Below are 17,405 nucleotides of genomic sequence, written 5' to 3' on the forward strand. Positions count from 1 at the left end.
GGAGTGGGTCAGCCAGAGTCACTAGAGCCAGTGGGAGTGGAAGTACCGGACGGTCAACACATACCCCGCGAAACAGTAGGCGCAGGAGTCCCTCACCAGGGGTATGGAACGGGTCTGGTGCTATTAAAGAGAGAGGTGGCCGCGCACAGCACCGCAGGCCCTCGGCAACCACTGCAACTGCAGCTGGGGTGCAACAGGAGGTCAGCAGGATGGAACACAGCGACGATCGGTCGGAAGGAGAGCTGTCCGGGTCTGACGGAGGCGACGACCAAGGACATCAGGCAACGATGGTTCCAGGAGTGGCGGCTGTTGGGCCCAGTCCAGGGCAGCCCGGTGAGTGCAAGGCTTCTAATCCTGTTACCATTTTACTGCATAACTTGTTGGGGAGGAATGAATGGAGGGGACGTTCAGGGTTGGGGGTTACAGCCAGGTCAAGGGGGGCTGAGGACGGGTCGGCTCCACCGCCTACGGTGGTGCCACAGATAAGGAATGAGGGTTTACAGAAGTTGCTAACGGGCCTTAAAGAGCTGGTAGCACGGGTGGAATCTGGATCAGGTAGTGGTCTGGCTAGTGCGTGGACAACAGAAAGGACTTCCCCGCAGATGGGGGCCGCCCCACCAAGTACGGGCGACTTAGTGGTTCCGCCTTTGGCGCCGGCTGCGGCGGTTGGGGGGTCCCCCAGTACATCAGCAGTGGCTACGACTTCGGGGGATCAGGCGAAGACAACAGACAAAAAGGCAGAGTCAGTTAGACTGGCAGACGCGGCTAGGAGTGAGGTTTATGTCTGCTTCGAGGGACCACTGGGGGCTCATTTGAAAGCGGAGATTAAGGAAAAAATATGGAAGGGCGAATATGTGAAAATTTTCACGTTGCTGCCTTTAGAAAAATTTAATCTGGATAGGTTAAAACCGCTCGAAGGGAAAAAGGAGGATGAGGAGAAGCGGAGGTATCGCTTAATCCCGCGCACATTTTCCAATTGGCTGCAAGCGTTTGCCATTTTGGTGAGTGTGGTAGGCGAGAAGGCGCCGGAGAATTGTTCTGCGCTGTTCGTGTATCTGGAGGCCATTAGTGAGGCCCATAGGACGTATGGAGGCATGGCGTGGCTGCGCTATGACGAACAATTTCGTCAGAGGATGGCGGTGAGACCGAATCTGCGCTGGGATTACAAGGACATCAGTTTATGGATGAGGTTGATGACGGCAGCGAGGGCCCCTAGTCAGTTTTTTCAAGCAGGGGTCGGAGGTTCAGCAGCTCCAGGACAACCGACCGAGAAGAGATGGGGTTATTGTTGGCAATTCAATGAGGGAACCTGCAGATTTGGAACCAACTGTCGCTTCAAGCGCTTGTGCTCCGGCTGCGCGGGATCCCATGCATTGGCAAAATGTTTCAAGAAAGGAAAAGGTCCTGCCAGAGATACTTCGGGTAAGAGGGAGGACTCCGGTTCAGGTGGAAAGGATGCTGCCTTTCCTCAATAGATACCCTGACCGGGCAGCGGCCGCCATGTTGGAAGCAGGTTTTAGGAACGGTTTTCATATTCCTTGTTCTCTGGCGGCGGTGCCGCCAGAGGCCAAGAATCTGCGGTCGGCCTTGCTGCATTCAACGGTGGTTACAGAAAAATTAGGGAAGGAGGTTTCACTGGGACGCATGACAGGTCCTTTTCAGGAAGTACCACTACAGGGGTTGGTGGTCTCCCCTTTGGGTGTGGTACCCAAAAGAGAGCCGAACAAATTTAGACCCATACACCACCTCTCTTTTCCAAAGGGAGGGTCGGTGAATGACGCGATTGCACCGGAAGATTGTGCGGTTACGTACACATCTTTTGACGCTGCGGTGGCATGGGTTAGGAAATACGGGCAGGGGTCCCTAATGGCTAAGTCCGATATTGAATCGGCTTTCCGGCTATTGCCAGTACATCCCGACAGTTTTAGATGGCTAGGCTGTAAATGGGACGGGGCCTATTATGTGGACCGGTGTCTTCCAATGGGATGTTCTATATCCTGTGCTCTTTTTGAGATGTTCAGCTCATTCTTGGAATGGGCGGTACGGGATGTGGCAGGGATCAATTCAGTCATCCATTATTTGGATGACTTTTTATGTGTTGGCCCGGCGGGTTCCAACATATGTGCGGTACTGTTGGGGACTTTGCAATATCTAGCGGAGAGATTTGGGATGCCGCTGGCCCCGGAAAAAATGGAGGGTCCGGCAGTGACTATCACATTTCTCGGGATTGAAATAGATTAGATGAGGCTGGAATGTAGGATTCCGCAGGACAAATTGATGAAGTTGAAAGAGGAAGTTCGCGGGACTATTGGAGTTAGGAAATTGCAGCTTCGCCAACTCCAGTCTCTGCTGGGTAAGTTAAACTTCGCCTGCCGAATTATCCCGATGGGCCGGATCTTTTGCAGGCGGCTTTCGGCCGCTACCGCAGGTGTCCGTGCACCAACTCATTTTGTGAGTCTTACTAGAGAGCATAGGGAAGACTTAAGGGTGTGGCAGGTATTCTTGGAGTCATTCAATGGAAGGGCTCTGTGGATGTCCGGCCCCATCAGCAACTGTGATTTGGAACTATTCACCGATGCGGCTGGTTGGACCGGTTTTGGCGCCTTCTTTAAGGGTCAATGGTGCGCTGCCAGGTGGCCGGTGGCATGGCAAGAGGCAGGGTTCCTGAAGAACCTGGTACTATTGGAACTATTCCCCATTGTCGTGGCCATGGAACTGTGGGGTGAGTCATTTAAGAACCTGAAGGTTCGATTCAATTGTGACAACCTGGGGGTGGTGCAAGTGGTTAATCGGCTGTCCGCGGCATTCTTGCCGGTGGTCAGGCCTTTGCGCCATCTAGTACTTCGCTGTCTACAAGTGAATGCATTCATATATGCTGTGCATTTACCAGGGACTGAGAACACCTTGGCTGACGCTTTGTCTCGTTTTCAGTGGGACAGGTTCCGGAGGTTGGCACCAGATGCGGATCAACAAGGGGTCGCCTGTCCCAGCTGGATATGGAACATTGCCTTGGAACCGCAGCAAAATGGATTCAGCAATCCGTGAGTATGGCTACATGGAATGCCTACTCTAAGGTATGGAAGGACTGGTTCGCCTTTTTAAATGACTGGGACATGGGATCGGATGATCCGGAAGTGGACAAGGCGGTTCTTTATTTTATCATTAGGGATTTTGAAAGGGGTATCTCGTCAGCTGCCATCAATCGTGAATTGGCAGGTTTGGCCTTCCTCTTTAAATGGCAGGGGTGTCGGGACCACAGGAAGGATTTCTGGTTACGACAGGCAGTTAAAGGGTACAGGAAGGCGTACAAGCAGAGGGACGGGAGGTGCCCGGTCTCATTTGAAATGTTAAAATAATTGATGCTGAGTTTGGAATCGGTCTGTAGATTCGATTACGAATGTAGACTGTTTAAAGCAGCGTTCGCACTGGCCTTCTTTGGGGCACTGAGGGTGAGCGAGCTGGTCAGCCCTTCAAAAGCAGTTCCGGGTGGGCTTATGCACAGCGAGGTGGAAGTGTGGATGGATAGGGTCAGGATATGGATCAGTAGGTCCAAGACGGATCAAGCAGGGAGAGGAAGGTATTTGGATTTGGGTAAGATTGTGGAATGTAAAATATGCCCGGTTAGGATTGTGGGATCCTGCAAAGAGGTTAGACCTGCATGTACAGGCCCCTTTTTAATACATGAGGATGGTGCGTGTCTTTCCAAATACCAGTTTACAACGGTTTTCAAAAAATGTGTAGTTATGGTGGGATGTGACCCGTTACAGTTCTCTTCTCATTCCTTCAGGATTGGGGCGGCCACAGAGGCTGCTAGGGCTGGTCTTAGTCAGGATGTAATTAGACGTATTGGTAGATGGGACTCAGACAGATTTAAACTGTATGTCCGCCCGAATATGATTCAATTGTAAGGTCAGGTTTTGGTTTTGTTTTTGTTTTAAAACTGTGTGTTAGGTATTTAAGTGTTTTATGTGGGTTTTTGTATTGTTCTTTCATTGACAGGTCGTGAAGTGGGTCTGGTATGGATTCTCGGGCACTCCTATGTGTTCTGGGGGGGCTAAGAGAGCTGACGTTTGGCAGAATGGCAGGCAGCTAATGATTCCCAGACAAGAGGCGCTCATAAGGTGGATTGGGGTCCCGGGCATGCAGTGGAACAGGGTGCTGGGGGAAGTTCATAGATTCTCTCGCCTAGACAGGTCCCCTGATGTATTGTTATTACATGTTGGGGGTAATGATATGGGAGCAAGATCCATGAGGGACCTTATCAGGGATATCAAATGTGACTTTTTGCGCCTTAGAGCGGCTTATCCTAAGATGGTTTTGGTGTGGTCTGATATGATAAGGAGGTTGTCATGGCGTTGGGCTTGGTCTGATAGAAAAGTGGATAGGGCCAGTATAAAGGTCAATAAAAAGGTGAGCAGGTTTTTTATAAAGAATGGTGGTTTAGCGATTCGGCATAGGGAGTTAGAGATTGACACCTGGCGGTATCTACGCAGCGGTGGCGTGCATTTGAATGAGGTGGGGACGGACTTATGGTCATTAGGTTTACAAGAGGGTATACAGAGAGGTTTGAGGGTGTGGAGGTGCTCGCAAGGGTAAGGGGTTACCCCTTTCGTGCTGTGGCAGTTTTAGGTTTCCTTTAATAGGTTAAGAGTGTTACAAGTTGTAACATGTGTTACCCATCCAGGGGATGGGGGGGTTGTTTGATGGTACCCATCCATATGATGGGGGGTTTTGCTGGTACCCATACATGGAAGGATGGGGATTGAAGTTGGTACCTTCAGGCCTTAAGGGTTAACCTGGAGGAGTTTAAAAGGTTAGGTCACTGGGTAGGTTGTGATATGCCTCCGAGTCAGGGGTTTCCGACTGAGGTTGAAATGAAGAAGTTTATCCCAGTGACCAGGGTTATAGTGGTTGTTATTACAGTAATTTACTCTCATAAGTTATTTAAGAAAGTTTACAGTTATTTATGATATTTATGTTATTTTATAAAGTTTTAATAAATAGGCCGTAAGGCCATTTTACTCCAAGAACTAGTATGAGTCATCCATGATGTTTTTTGGAGGGAGGGTATGTGTGGTAAGGTTGGTAATAGGTATCTGGGCTTAAGTCCTACAATGTCAAGAGAGTCACGGAGCTAAGTGAACACTGGGCGCAGGGACGGCATGACAGTGCTGGACAGCACAGTTGCCGTTTTAATGAGGAGGAGATTTCCTCTTTTAGGGTAAGGGAGGGGCTGCTTGAGAAGAGGGAGAAGTTGTGTGTGAAGGGGAAGTGACGTCAGTCGAAGAGCGGTGGAGGAAGAGATTCCCACCCACCCTCCCGAGTATTGGCAGTTTTAGGTTTCCTTTAATAGGTTAAGTATGTTCCAAGTTGTAACATGTGTTACCCATCCAGGGGATGGGGGGTTGTTTGATGGTACCCATCCATATGATGGGGTGTTTTGCTGGTACCCATACATGGAAGGATGGGGATTGAAGTTGGTACCTTCAGGCCTTAAGGGTTAACCTGGAGGAGTTTAAAAGGTTAGGTCACTGGGTAGGTTGTGATATGCCTCCGAGTCAGGGGTTTCCGACTGAGGTTGAAATGAATAAGTTTATCCCAAAGACCAGGGTTATAGTGGTTGTTATTACAGTAATTTACCCTCATAAGTTATTTAAGAAAGTTTACAGTTATTTATGATATTTATGTTATTTTATAAAGTTTTAATAAATAGGCCGTAAGGCCATTTTACTCCAAGAACTAGTATGAGTCATCCATGATGTTTTTTGGAGGGAGGGTATGTGTGGTAAGGTTGGTAATAGGTATCTGGGCTTAAGTCCTACAATGTCATGCCAATGGTCACAAAAAAGCGTCAAAAGTCTCTGATCTGTCCGTCACAATGTCACAGTACCGCTAAAAATCGCAGATCACCGCCATTACTAGTAAAGAGGATAATAATAAAAATGCCATAAATCTATTTTTATTGCATTTTATTTATTTATTGTGCAAACCAATCAACATACGCTTATTGCGATTTTCTTTACCAGAAATAGGTAAAAGAATATATATTGGCCTAAACTGATGAAGACATTTGTTTTTTAAAAAAACTTTTGGGAATATTTTTTATATTATTATTTATTATTATTATTATTATAGCAAAAAGTAAAAAATATAGTTCTTTTTTTCAAAATTTTTTTGTTTATAGTGCAAAAAATAAAAACCGCAGAGGTGATCAAATACCCCCCAAAAAAAGCTCTATTTTTGGGAAAAAAAGGATGCAAATTTCGACCGGGCAATTTTCAGTTAACCACTTGCTGACCGCTGCACGCCGATATATGTCTGCACAATGGCAGCGGTGGGCAAATGGGCGTACCTGTACGCCCCCTTTAAGAGGCGGGGATAGCAAGCGTGCCGCTGGAGGCGCCCACGCGCGCCGTCGTGTACAGCGTGACCGTGCCCAAGGGACCGGCGGGCTTGATGTCTGCCGGTCTCCCGGAGATCGTGTCACGGAGCCGCAGAACAGGGAAGTGCCTATATAAACAAGGCATTTCCCCGTTCTGCCTTGTGTCATGACAGAGATCACTGCTCCCTGTCATCGGGAGCAGTGATCGCTGCCATGTGACTGGAAGCCCACCCCCCCCCACAGTTAGAATCACTCCCTAGGACACACTTAACCCCTTCATCGCCCCCAGTGGTTAACCCCTTCACTGCCAGTGTCATTTACACAGTAATCAGTGCATTTTTATAGCAATGATCGCTGTATAAATGACAATGGTCCCAAAATAGTGTCAAAAGTGTCTGGTGTGTCCGCCATAATGTCGCAGTCCCAATAAAAATCGCAGATCGCTGCCATTACTAATAAAAAAATTTATAATAAAAATGCCATAAAACTTTTCTCTATTTTGTAGACGCCATAACTTTTGCACAAACCAATCAATATGCTTATTGCGATTTTTTTTAACAAAAATTTGTAGAAGAATACATATCGGCCTAAACTGAGGAATTTTTTTTTAATTTATTTTTGGGGGATATTTATTATAGCAAAAAGTAAAAAATATTGCATTTTTTTCAAAATTGTCACTCTTTTTTTGTTTATAGCGCAAAAAATAAAAACCGCAGAGGTGATCAAATACCAAATACCACCAAAAGAAAGCTCTAATTATGGGAAAAAAAGGACGTCAATTTTGTTTGGGTGCAACGTCGCACGAGCGCGCAATTGTCACTTAAAGCGACGCAGTTGCCAATCACAAAAAGGAAGGGGGTAAAATTTTCTGAAGTGGCTAAAGTGACGAAGTGCCAAATTGTAAAACGTGCTCTGGTCAGGAAGGGGGTAAAATCTTCCGGGGCTGAAGTGGTTAATGTAAAAATTCACAATTCTCTACCAAGCATAATTTGCTAAATCAATTTATATATCACTAACTGAGCAGAAGGGTTTATAAGGTCACTTGTTATATGTCACAAAATAAAAAAGGTAACAATTTATAATAAGTATCCTTAATATATGTACTGTATACATGAATCTAAACCTATGTGTTGGGTCACTTCACTTTATTATACACAAAACATATAAACATCACAGTTTAAAATTCAAAGTCTAAAATAAACCTCCATATTGCTCAGTTAGGATCTAGATGCCCTTAAAGATGCTGTATCATCATCAAAAATGTTCCTAGCGGGCCAGGAACATCCCACTCTGGCCACTCTGGCGCTCACTCGTCCCCTCCCTTTCCTGACCTTCCAGGCTTTTTTAGGGGGGGGGGCACGCCATTTAAAAAAAAAAAAATTGACGTGGGGGTTTCCGTCAAAGTCCATACCAGACCCATATGGATTGGGGGAGACCCAATGCCATTTTTATCTTAATTTTTATTGCCGCCATTTTTTTTTTTTGTGACATTCAGCTGTCAGTGGGGGAACCCCTTAACAGCTGATGACTTATCGGTTGTTCAGGATGCGGCAGCCGCCCACTGCTTAATAACCAGGTTGTTTACTGGTTGTTAAGGATGCCAGTGGCTGCCGCTTCCTTAAATATTGCATGCCAAGACCACTACTTACTTGCTTCTTTTTCACCGCATGCATTTTTTTTGTGAATTGACTTTTACTCCTGTTTTATGTGATATTTTCCAAGTCTTTTTGCTTTATGTGGTAAATACCACATAAAGCAATTGTGAATTGACATTTTTAGGATCGCATGCGGTATTTTAGGAAAACGCCTAAATACCAAATGTGATCTGGTTCTGTGAATGGAGCCCTCTTTTTAGTTGTTTGGTTGTACTTTTAACACAGAAATGCTAGTGTGTCCATAATTTGCCATAACCAATAGAATATGCACATGAGTGTGTGTACAAATGAGAGAAAAAGTGAGGGTGGCAAAAAGAGTGAGAAATAGAAAAATATATCAACGTTCATGTTTACAGAATCCTGAAGGTATAATTGTGAATAAGGAAACCCGTATAATAAAGAATGGAATATTTGCATTCACAATGAAGATCCCGGAGCTGGTCACGTAAGTTTGTTTTTCTTTTGTTCACATTTTATATCAGTTTTACCAACAAGGAGATATAGGTAAAAGTTGCACTCTTCAAGCAAAATCTACATTGGTTGGCACATTTTTCTGGGATTTAACAGATCTGGGTGAGTGCTAATTTTTGTGGCTGTGAGAGCCATTAGTAAAACAATACACAAACCAGTTATCAGCAGAGGTCTAAATGATCTTTCTCTCTAGGTCATTTACACGTTTTCTTAGCACACTGCATTGAACAGTAGTAAAGGTGCAAATTTCTTTTTTTTATCCAACAAAAAGTTTTTATTAGAAAAGTCAGGTATACAATCAGTAACATTATTACAGTTCCAAACAGTGCATTGCATCCTCATCACACAAAAATACATCAAAAAGAAATGTCAGACATTTATATGCTAAGTTTTACATCATCCTTAACATACTGGTCTTTAAACAGCATTAACACCTAGTAATCGATCCATGATCAGATCCACCGGGGCAAGCCAACCAGTATCCAACCACGGTGCCCATAGCCTCTCGTATTTAAGTGAACTACCCCTTTGTTGGTATATAAGCTTTTCCATGCACAATACCTCCCTTATATTATGAATCCACTCCCTGGTTGTTGGGGGGATTCTCAGATTTCCAATGAATCATAATCAATTTCCGGGCATAAAATAGAACTCTGTGAATGGCTTCTCTAGTATAGATTTCCCAATCATATTCTTCCAAAGCACCCAACAGACAAGCTCTCGGGTCTAGCGGTAGGGAAACCTTAAACACTGAACACTGTCCACCACTCCGGCCCAATAAGTGTGCAGTTTGGGGCAACGCCATATGAGATGAATGAGGTCCCCATGATCACGTTTACAGCTCGTGCATGTAGACTCTGGCTGCAGGTTCATCAACTGGAGTCTGTGAGGTGTATAGTATATCCACAATAATATGTACAGCTGAGTCAGCCTTTGTGAAACATTCAGGGAGCAAGAGCCCACTGCTTGAAACGCCTCCTCCCACTGCTCCCCGTCCAGCTGGCCCACATCCCTCTCCCACTTTTCCCGGATTCTCAAAGGGTGCTTCTTCAAATAGGATTGTAGTAATATGGCATAGCATTGTGAAATGAAACCCTTAGATGATTCAGCATGCCTGATGAGACTAAACACTGGGGTTGGGGATAAGTGCCATTCCGAGGACCTACTCTGCACTACGACTGCATGTTGAAGTTGTATATAGTAAAACTGCATTGAAGTAGATTGTACTCTGCCTGCAGATCCACAAAGGTCAGAAGCATCCCATTCTGGAATACCTGCTTAAGGTGTGTGATCTTGTATGCTTTCCACTTAGCCCCAGATTGCAGCTTGGCTAATTCAGTATAAGTGGCGTATAGCCAGATAGGGCTGTAATCAGTGTAGCCGTCTACCTTCTGCAGGTATTTGGATTTGTTCCACACCTTCTGGATGAGACTATAGGTCAGGAATTTTTTATGGGGTTTTGTAAAGACTTGAGCCTCCAAAGCCATTGGAATGGGTCCTCTACATACAGTAAGAAGCATTACCGCTTGTGAAGAAGTGTACATCTTGTGTCCTGCTTCCCCATCAGCCCTGAAGTTACCAATGAGGTGTTGCAGTTGTGCTGCTAGGTAGTATAACCATGGGTTGGGCAAAGCCAACCCACCGTCATCCTTGGGTCCCTGCAGGTGTTCTAACTTTATGCTGGGGGGTTTATCATTCCATATGAGAGTACAGAAGATAGTGTTCACTATTCTGAAAATCTTCAAAGGTATAATCACTGGGGCATTGTGGAGGAAATAAAGAAGTTGGGGCATGAGTATCATCTTAATCAGGTTCACTTTCCCTGCCACCGATAGACGAAGGGCATTCCATGTTTTAACCTTGTCCCTAAACCTTTGGAGGAGAGGGGAAATATTTAGATGACTAAAATCCTGCGGATTCGAGGTAACCTGAATCCTCAAATATTTAAAGGATGTGGTAATGGGTATTGGGCATGCAGAGGCCACCGGTTGTGAGGCATCACCATCCACCAGCAATAAGGTTGATTTAGACCAGTTTATTCTCAGTCCAGAGAAGTCCCCGAATTTTGTAAAAGTTGCCATGACCTCCTGCAAGGAACTGTCAGTGTCACCCAACATGAGCAGCGTGTCATCGGCGTACATCATCTCCATTTCCTGCAGGTTGCCAAAGCAAAAGCCCACAATTCGTGTATTAGCCCTAATCCCTATGGCCAGTGGTTCAATAGACAATGCAAAAAGAAGAGGTGACAACGGGCAGCCATGCCTAGTCCCCCTCTTTAATGCAAAAGTATGGGACAGATTGCCAGAGGCTCAAATTGCAGCCTGTGGTCAAGTAGAAGGCGCACCCACGATATATATACAGTATAGAGCCGAACCCGAATTTCCCCAGTACTGTCCACAGGTTGTTCCAGTCAATGCTGTCAAACACTTTTGTGGCATCTAGTGATAGCAGAGCCCTGCTATCAGCATTGTCCACTGCAGACTGTAAATTCAGAAATAGTCGCCTTAGGTTAATGGCTGTTGATTTATTTGGCATGAAACCAGCCTGGTCGTCATGCACGAGAGAGGTAATAACTCCATTCAGCCGAATTGCTAACACCTTTGCCAGTATCTTAATGTCGCTCTGCAGCAACGAAATAGGTCAGTAAGAATCTGGGTTCACAGGGTCCTTTCCTGGTTTGAGAAGCAAAATTATGTTTGCTTTTGACATGGAGGGTGGAAGAGCTCCACTCTCCAGGGACTGATTGAAAACTTTTAGCAAACATGGTAGCAACATTTCAGAATATTGTTTGTATACAGTCAGGTCCATAAATATTGGGACATCAACACAATTCAAATCTTTTTGGCTCTATACACCACCACAATGGATTTGAAATGATGTGCTTTAACTGCAGACTTTCAGCTTTAATTTGAGGGTATTTACATCCAAATCAGGTGAACGGTGTAGGAATTACAACAGTTTGTATATGTGCCTCCCACTTTTTAAGGGACCAAAAGTAATGAGACAATTGGCTGCTCAGCTGTTCCATGGACAGGTGTGTGTTATTCCCTAACTATCCCATTTACAAGGAGCATATAAAAGGTCTAGAGCTAATTTCAAGTGTGCTATTTGCATTTGGAATCTGTTGCTGTCAGCTCTCAATATGAGATCCAAAGAGCTGTCACTATCAGTGAAGCAAGCCATCATCAGGCTGAAAAAACAAAACAAACCCATCAGAGAGATAGAAAAAACATTAGGTGTGGTCAAATCAACTGTTTGGAACATCCTTAAAAAGAAAGAACGCAACAGTGAGTTCAGCAACACCAAAAGACCCGGAAGACCACGGAAAACAACTGTGGTGGATGACCGAAGAATTCTTTCCCTGGTGAAGAAAACACCCTTCACAACAGTTGGCCAGATCAAGAACACTCTCCAGGAGGTAGGTGTATGTGTGTAAAAGTCAACAATCAAGAGAAGACTTCACCAGAGTGAATACAGAGGGTTCCCCACAAGATGTAAACCATTGGTGAGCCTCAAAAACAGGAAGGCCAGATTAGAGTTTGCCAAACAACATCTAAAAAAGCCTTCACAGTTCTGGAACAACATCCTATGGACAGATGAGACCAAGATCAACTTGTACCAGAGTGATGGGAAGAGAAGAGTATGGAGAAGGAAAGGAACTGCTCATGATTCAAAGCATCTGCTCATATTCAGCAAAATGCTTTAGAACTCATTGGACGGCGCTTCACAGTGCAGATGGACAATGACCCGAAGCATACTGCGAAAGCAACCAAAGAGTTTTTTAAGGGAAAGCAGTGGAATGTTATGCAATGGCCAAGTCAATCACCTGACCTGAATCAGATTGAGCATGCATTTAACTTGCTGAAGACAAAACTGAAGGGAAAATGCCCCAAGAACAAGCAGGAACTGAAGACAGTTGCAGTAGAGGCCTGGCAGAGCATCACCAGGGATGAAGCCCAGCGCCTGGTGGTGTCTATGCGTTCCAGACTTCAGGATGTAATTGACTGCAAAGGATTTGCAACCAAGTATTCAAAAGTGAAAGTGTGATGGATGATTGTTAATCTGTCCCATTACTTTTGGTCCCTTAAAAAGTGGGAGGCACATATACAAACCATTGTAATTCCTACACCGTTTGGATGTAAATACCCTCAAATTAAAGCTGAAAGTCTGCAGTTAAAGCACATCTTGTTTGTTTCATTTCAAATCCATTGTGGTAGTGTATAGAGCCAAAAAGATTAGAATTGTGTCCATGTCCCAATATTTATGGACCTGACTGTATATACTTCATAATAAACTCCAGTGAGTAAGTGATAAAACATGATCTTAAAAGATATATGCAAAAAGTCCACATGCACAATAATATAAATAAAACTCTTGATTGCTGAGGAGACGTGAATAAACTCAATCCATGCTCTGTGACAGTCTCTACAAAGAATAAGTGCTGACAGGTATATACCAACACCTCCGTGTGCAATGCCTGCTCACCTCCAATAAAGACCCCCTTGGGTCTATTGGCACTTTTAGTAATAATCCAAAAACCAATCAGCGGAAAAACGGAAATAATTTAATTTCCCTTGAGAAAGTCATGTGACCTGTGACGCAACGCGTCGGATGGATCCTGTGACGACACTTCCGATGTCTCGTTACCCTGGATGTGTAGTGAGGAGGAGAGCTGTCCCAATGCCAAACTGATTGTTCAATGCGGTTTTATTTCTTCTCAAATGTGAGCGCATATGTTGTTATCAATTAAAAGCAAGTATTTTTAAGCAATCTTGCTTGATGATTATGTTTTATTTGCTTTGAGAAATTTAATTTGTAGAAAGAATTGTTTATGGAGAAGTCCTGGTAATCCTGGAGCCATTAGCTGAAAACCCGTGTACGATCGAGCTGATCTGTTTTTGGATTATTACTAAAAGTGTCAATAGACCCAAGGTGGTCTTTATTTGAGGTGAGCAGGCATTGCACACGGAGATGTTGGTGAATAACTGTCAGTACTTATTCTTTGCAGAGACTGTCACAGAGCACGGATTGAGTTTATTCATGTCTCTTCAGCAGTCAAGAGTTTTATTTATATTATTGTGCATGTGGACTTTTTGCATATATTTTTTAAGATCACAATTTGTCACTTACTCACTGGAGTTTATTATGAAGTATATATTTGAAATTTAGCGCACTATTAATTGCTGTTATTCAATTATACACGTGGTGCCAGAAAACATTTTAAATAGCTGCAGCTGTTTTTCATTAATATAATTAGTCACATTATTTATAGTTTTTAGGTTGTTTGTTATACTCCTATCAGCGCTTTAGTAATATATTTTACATTATTTTATTGCATGTCTCTTCTGCAATAAAGAACTTGCCTGCTTGCATTTTTTTTTCAAATTAAGACTTTAGTTCCACTTTACTATAATTCTATTACCAGCCTTAGGGGTTGATTTACTAAATGGCAAATAGGCTGTTCACTTTGCAAGTGACATTGCACTGTGCAAGGGAATTAGTCTCAAAGTTTAGTGAATGTTGTGAAATGTCACTTTGCAAAGAATACCCAATCACATGCAAGGAGGAAAATAAACTGCATTTTTGATTGCACATGATTGGATGATGGAAGTCAGCAGAGCTTCCGCTCATTTACTAAGCTCTGGAGCAACTGCTCACGCGGAGTGCAACTGCACTCTGCAAAGTGCACAGTCTATTTGTAAATCAACCCCAATGTCTCCTTCTCCACGTTTCTGTAGTCCAGCACCTGGCTACAAAGGTGGCAACTCCAACTCCATAGTATGTGCAAGGGGATTGAAAAAAAGGATCCCCATGCTCCCTCACCAAACAGAGCTCTATTGCTTACCAGAAATTTTGACCCCAAACTTTAGGAAATTAAAAGCACTAAAGCATGGGACACAGCCCAACGGTCAACTGGTCCCACCGCAGCAAGGCCAGCCAGCTCTGAAGCTCCTCTACCTCTTATTTAAACAGTAGCATCAGGTGTCAGATGCTGTAAGCCCAAATTGAGGCCATGACTGAGCTCATGCCAAATCACAGCCTCAATGTAAGCCCCAGTTTACCACAAAAGAAAAAAAGGAGAAACCATAGTACATTACTGTAAACCAACCAATGTTTAACAAAGGAATTGTACTCACAGAGGGAAGAAATCAAACAGCATAAAAACATCTCAGCATGCTGTCTAGTCCAGCCTGCATGCGTGATGATGTCAGTGCCAAAGCCCCCCCCCCTAAAGTTTGATCCATGCCCTAAGGACATCTACATGGATAAAACGCGGCCACATATTCAGTGTGGGAGTACAGATGCCAATGCCCAGAGCTATCCAATTCCTCATACAACCATACTATATACTAGAAGGGATGGGGAGCATCAGGTGTTAATGCATTTTGTTCAACTGAGTACTTCCTGATGAAAGGTATCAACGTCTTCTGATGCATCTTGCCATGTTCCCTTTCCAGCTATGCAGCCAGTGCCATTAGTTACAGTTGCCAGACTATTTTGTGACAAACAGTTTTAATTAGTGAGGGTGCGTGGCCATATGCTTGTGTGTGGACAACGATGTTCGTTTTTTTTAATAGCACCTTCCCAAAAGATGTGTTGAGAATGGTGCCTATTTTTCACTATTTGTATATATGTGTCACACTTACACCTTACTTAGCACACTTGCACCTAATATGAAAGATAAATGTGATGCTAGGTCCACTGAATTAACTCACTGGGTATATTGTTTTTAATGGTCCAAGATGTTGGAAACATGTAACTTGTTTTATGTTATACTGTATCTCTAGCTTTGGCATGTGGAAACTTGTGGCAAAATTTGAAAACGCACCACAGAGAGAATATACCACACAGTTTGAAGTGCGAGAATACGGTGAGCTTACTCAAAATAAAATGCTGATCTTTTGGCAGTAATTTATTATGTACATAATAAATCGTTCAGTTTTTGCCATCTAAATTACCTTGGTAGGACTATTTGGTTTTAATCATTTCAAGATACATTTTATAGCATCAAAGCTAAACCCAACCTTACCTTCATTCTTGCACAGTTACAGGCTCCTCTCCTTAAATGACTGATTTCACTGCACACTGTGAGCTTTTTAAAATGTGCATTAGAAGCTGCAGTAAGTCAGAGAGCCCTCTCCTCTTTCCTGGCTAGACGATGTCCAGATTCATCTAGCCATTTCCTCCCCGGTCTGACTGTCTCTGACCTGCTCCTCTCATTCACTGGATTTCAGTTCTTTCATTCATAGAGGCAGAGCATCATATGTGGCTGTTATCTGGTGTGGCCTGCATGCAAATATAGCCTGCTTAGGAATGCCCGTCACGCCACCCACCCATCAAGACATTTTTGATATTTGCCTAACTCCTCCCAAGATCCAACCCACTGCTTGCATCAGGGGTGAGGGCTCTTGAGAAGAGTACTGTTTTCTTTAAAGCTCTGTACAACAACTTGCCAACCCCTTATACCAGCCATGATCCGCTTGCATTGCATAGAGAACCACAGAAAAGTAGATGTCACTGGGTCTAAAAACTGGGGATATAGTGTAAATTTAGTTTTTGGCTGTGCTCAGACTGATTTAGACAGCTCAGACTGATTGTACAGTTTATCAGGTCTTACCCTAATCTCAATTAGGTTGTGCATTTCTCACTGTCCCCAGTGTCACTGGTACCACAGACCAGTATGAGATAGTACAACTAGGTTGAGCTATGAATATTTATTCTTCTTCCAGCCAGCCCAGTAGGAGGTTCTTGGTCACTGGTGAATTCTGGGAGATGACATATATTTGGACGGGGCCATGTGCTCACTCTCTCTTGCCTCGGGCCTTCCTGGCCTGAGGATACGCTGCTGAAGCGAGCTCTGCAAGTAGGCCCAGAAGCCTACTGAGGTGGTCCTTAGGCTGTCTTGCCCGGTGTGGAAGAAAACAAGCCAAGCTGAGAAGATCCAGGGGAGGACCCTTGCTGGAGAGAGCCAGAATGAAGGCTGGACTCTCAGAAGGGCCTGGTGACTTGTTTGGAGGACACATCTACATATAAAACATGTTTACAGTGTTGCCGGGTCAGCTTAAAGGTTCTGACACTGTGAAGCTGAATCTTGTTCTACAACTAAAATGTGTTTGCAGCATCGCCAGGTCGGCTTAAAGGTTCTGGTACTGTGAAGCTGTACTTTGTCTGGATCCAAGGAGTCTGTAAGTGATCTGTTACTGGTATCTGAAACCCCTAACCCTCTCTGAAAATATCAAACGTGACTGGCGCCCAATTTCTGTTCCAAACTCCCCATTATAGCCATAGACTCAGCCCTGAGGTAAATGCTAGCTTGCCCCCTGCCTCTGGGGGTTACACCCTGCCCCCAGAAGACCCAGGGGAGCGCTACACTAAATAAATAAAAATTTAATAAAAAACTCAATGGTAAATTTGTCATTAAAATGACAGTTTTTGAAACACATTTGACTCTTTGTGGGGCAAAGTACAATACTAAACTAGAAAACTACATATTTATATAATAAACAAAGAGATGTGATTGTTATCTTACTGACACCGAAGTGGTGGTATTAGCTGCTCTAAAATGTTGGGACATCATTCAATATTAATCTGCAGATATAGTCAGCAAACTGGAAGTAGGGAAAATCTATATTCAAAGCTAGGGATGGGCGAACAGCTCGGCCCGAGCATAAGTTTGGGCCGAACTTTGGTTGTTCGGATGTTCGGCGAACACCGAACAATATGCGGTGTTCGGGGAAATTCAAAAGCCGCCGGAACACTATTAAAGTCTATGGGACACTGACATGAAAAATAAAAAGTGCTCATTTTAAAGGCTTATATGCAAGTTATTGTCATAAAAAGTGTTTGGGGACCTGCGTTCTCCCCCAGGGGACATGATCAATGCAAAAAAATATTTT

The 17,405-nt window shown here is 44.0% G+C and overlaps 1 protein-coding gene across 1 annotated transcript in view; it reads left to right on the forward strand.

Annotated features, from left to right (window-relative positions):
* Positions 1-17,405, forward strand: part of LOC141110023 (complement C3-like) — a gene marked incomplete in the record, with an annotated part of 333,270 nt that overhangs the window by 69,416 nt on the left and 246,449 nt on the right. The window contains 2 exon segments of the mRNA XM_073601271.1: positions 8,394-8,482; positions 15,297-15,379. Coding sequence (XP_073457372.1) covers positions 8,394-8,482; positions 15,297-15,379 — 172 coding nt within the window.

This window comes from Aquarana catesbeiana, linkage group LG01 (genome assembly GCF_042186555.1).
Source record: "Aquarana catesbeiana isolate 2022-GZ linkage group LG01, ASM4218655v1, whole genome shotgun sequence".
NCBI lineage: Eukaryota > Metazoa > Chordata > Amphibia > Anura > Ranidae > Aquarana > Aquarana catesbeiana.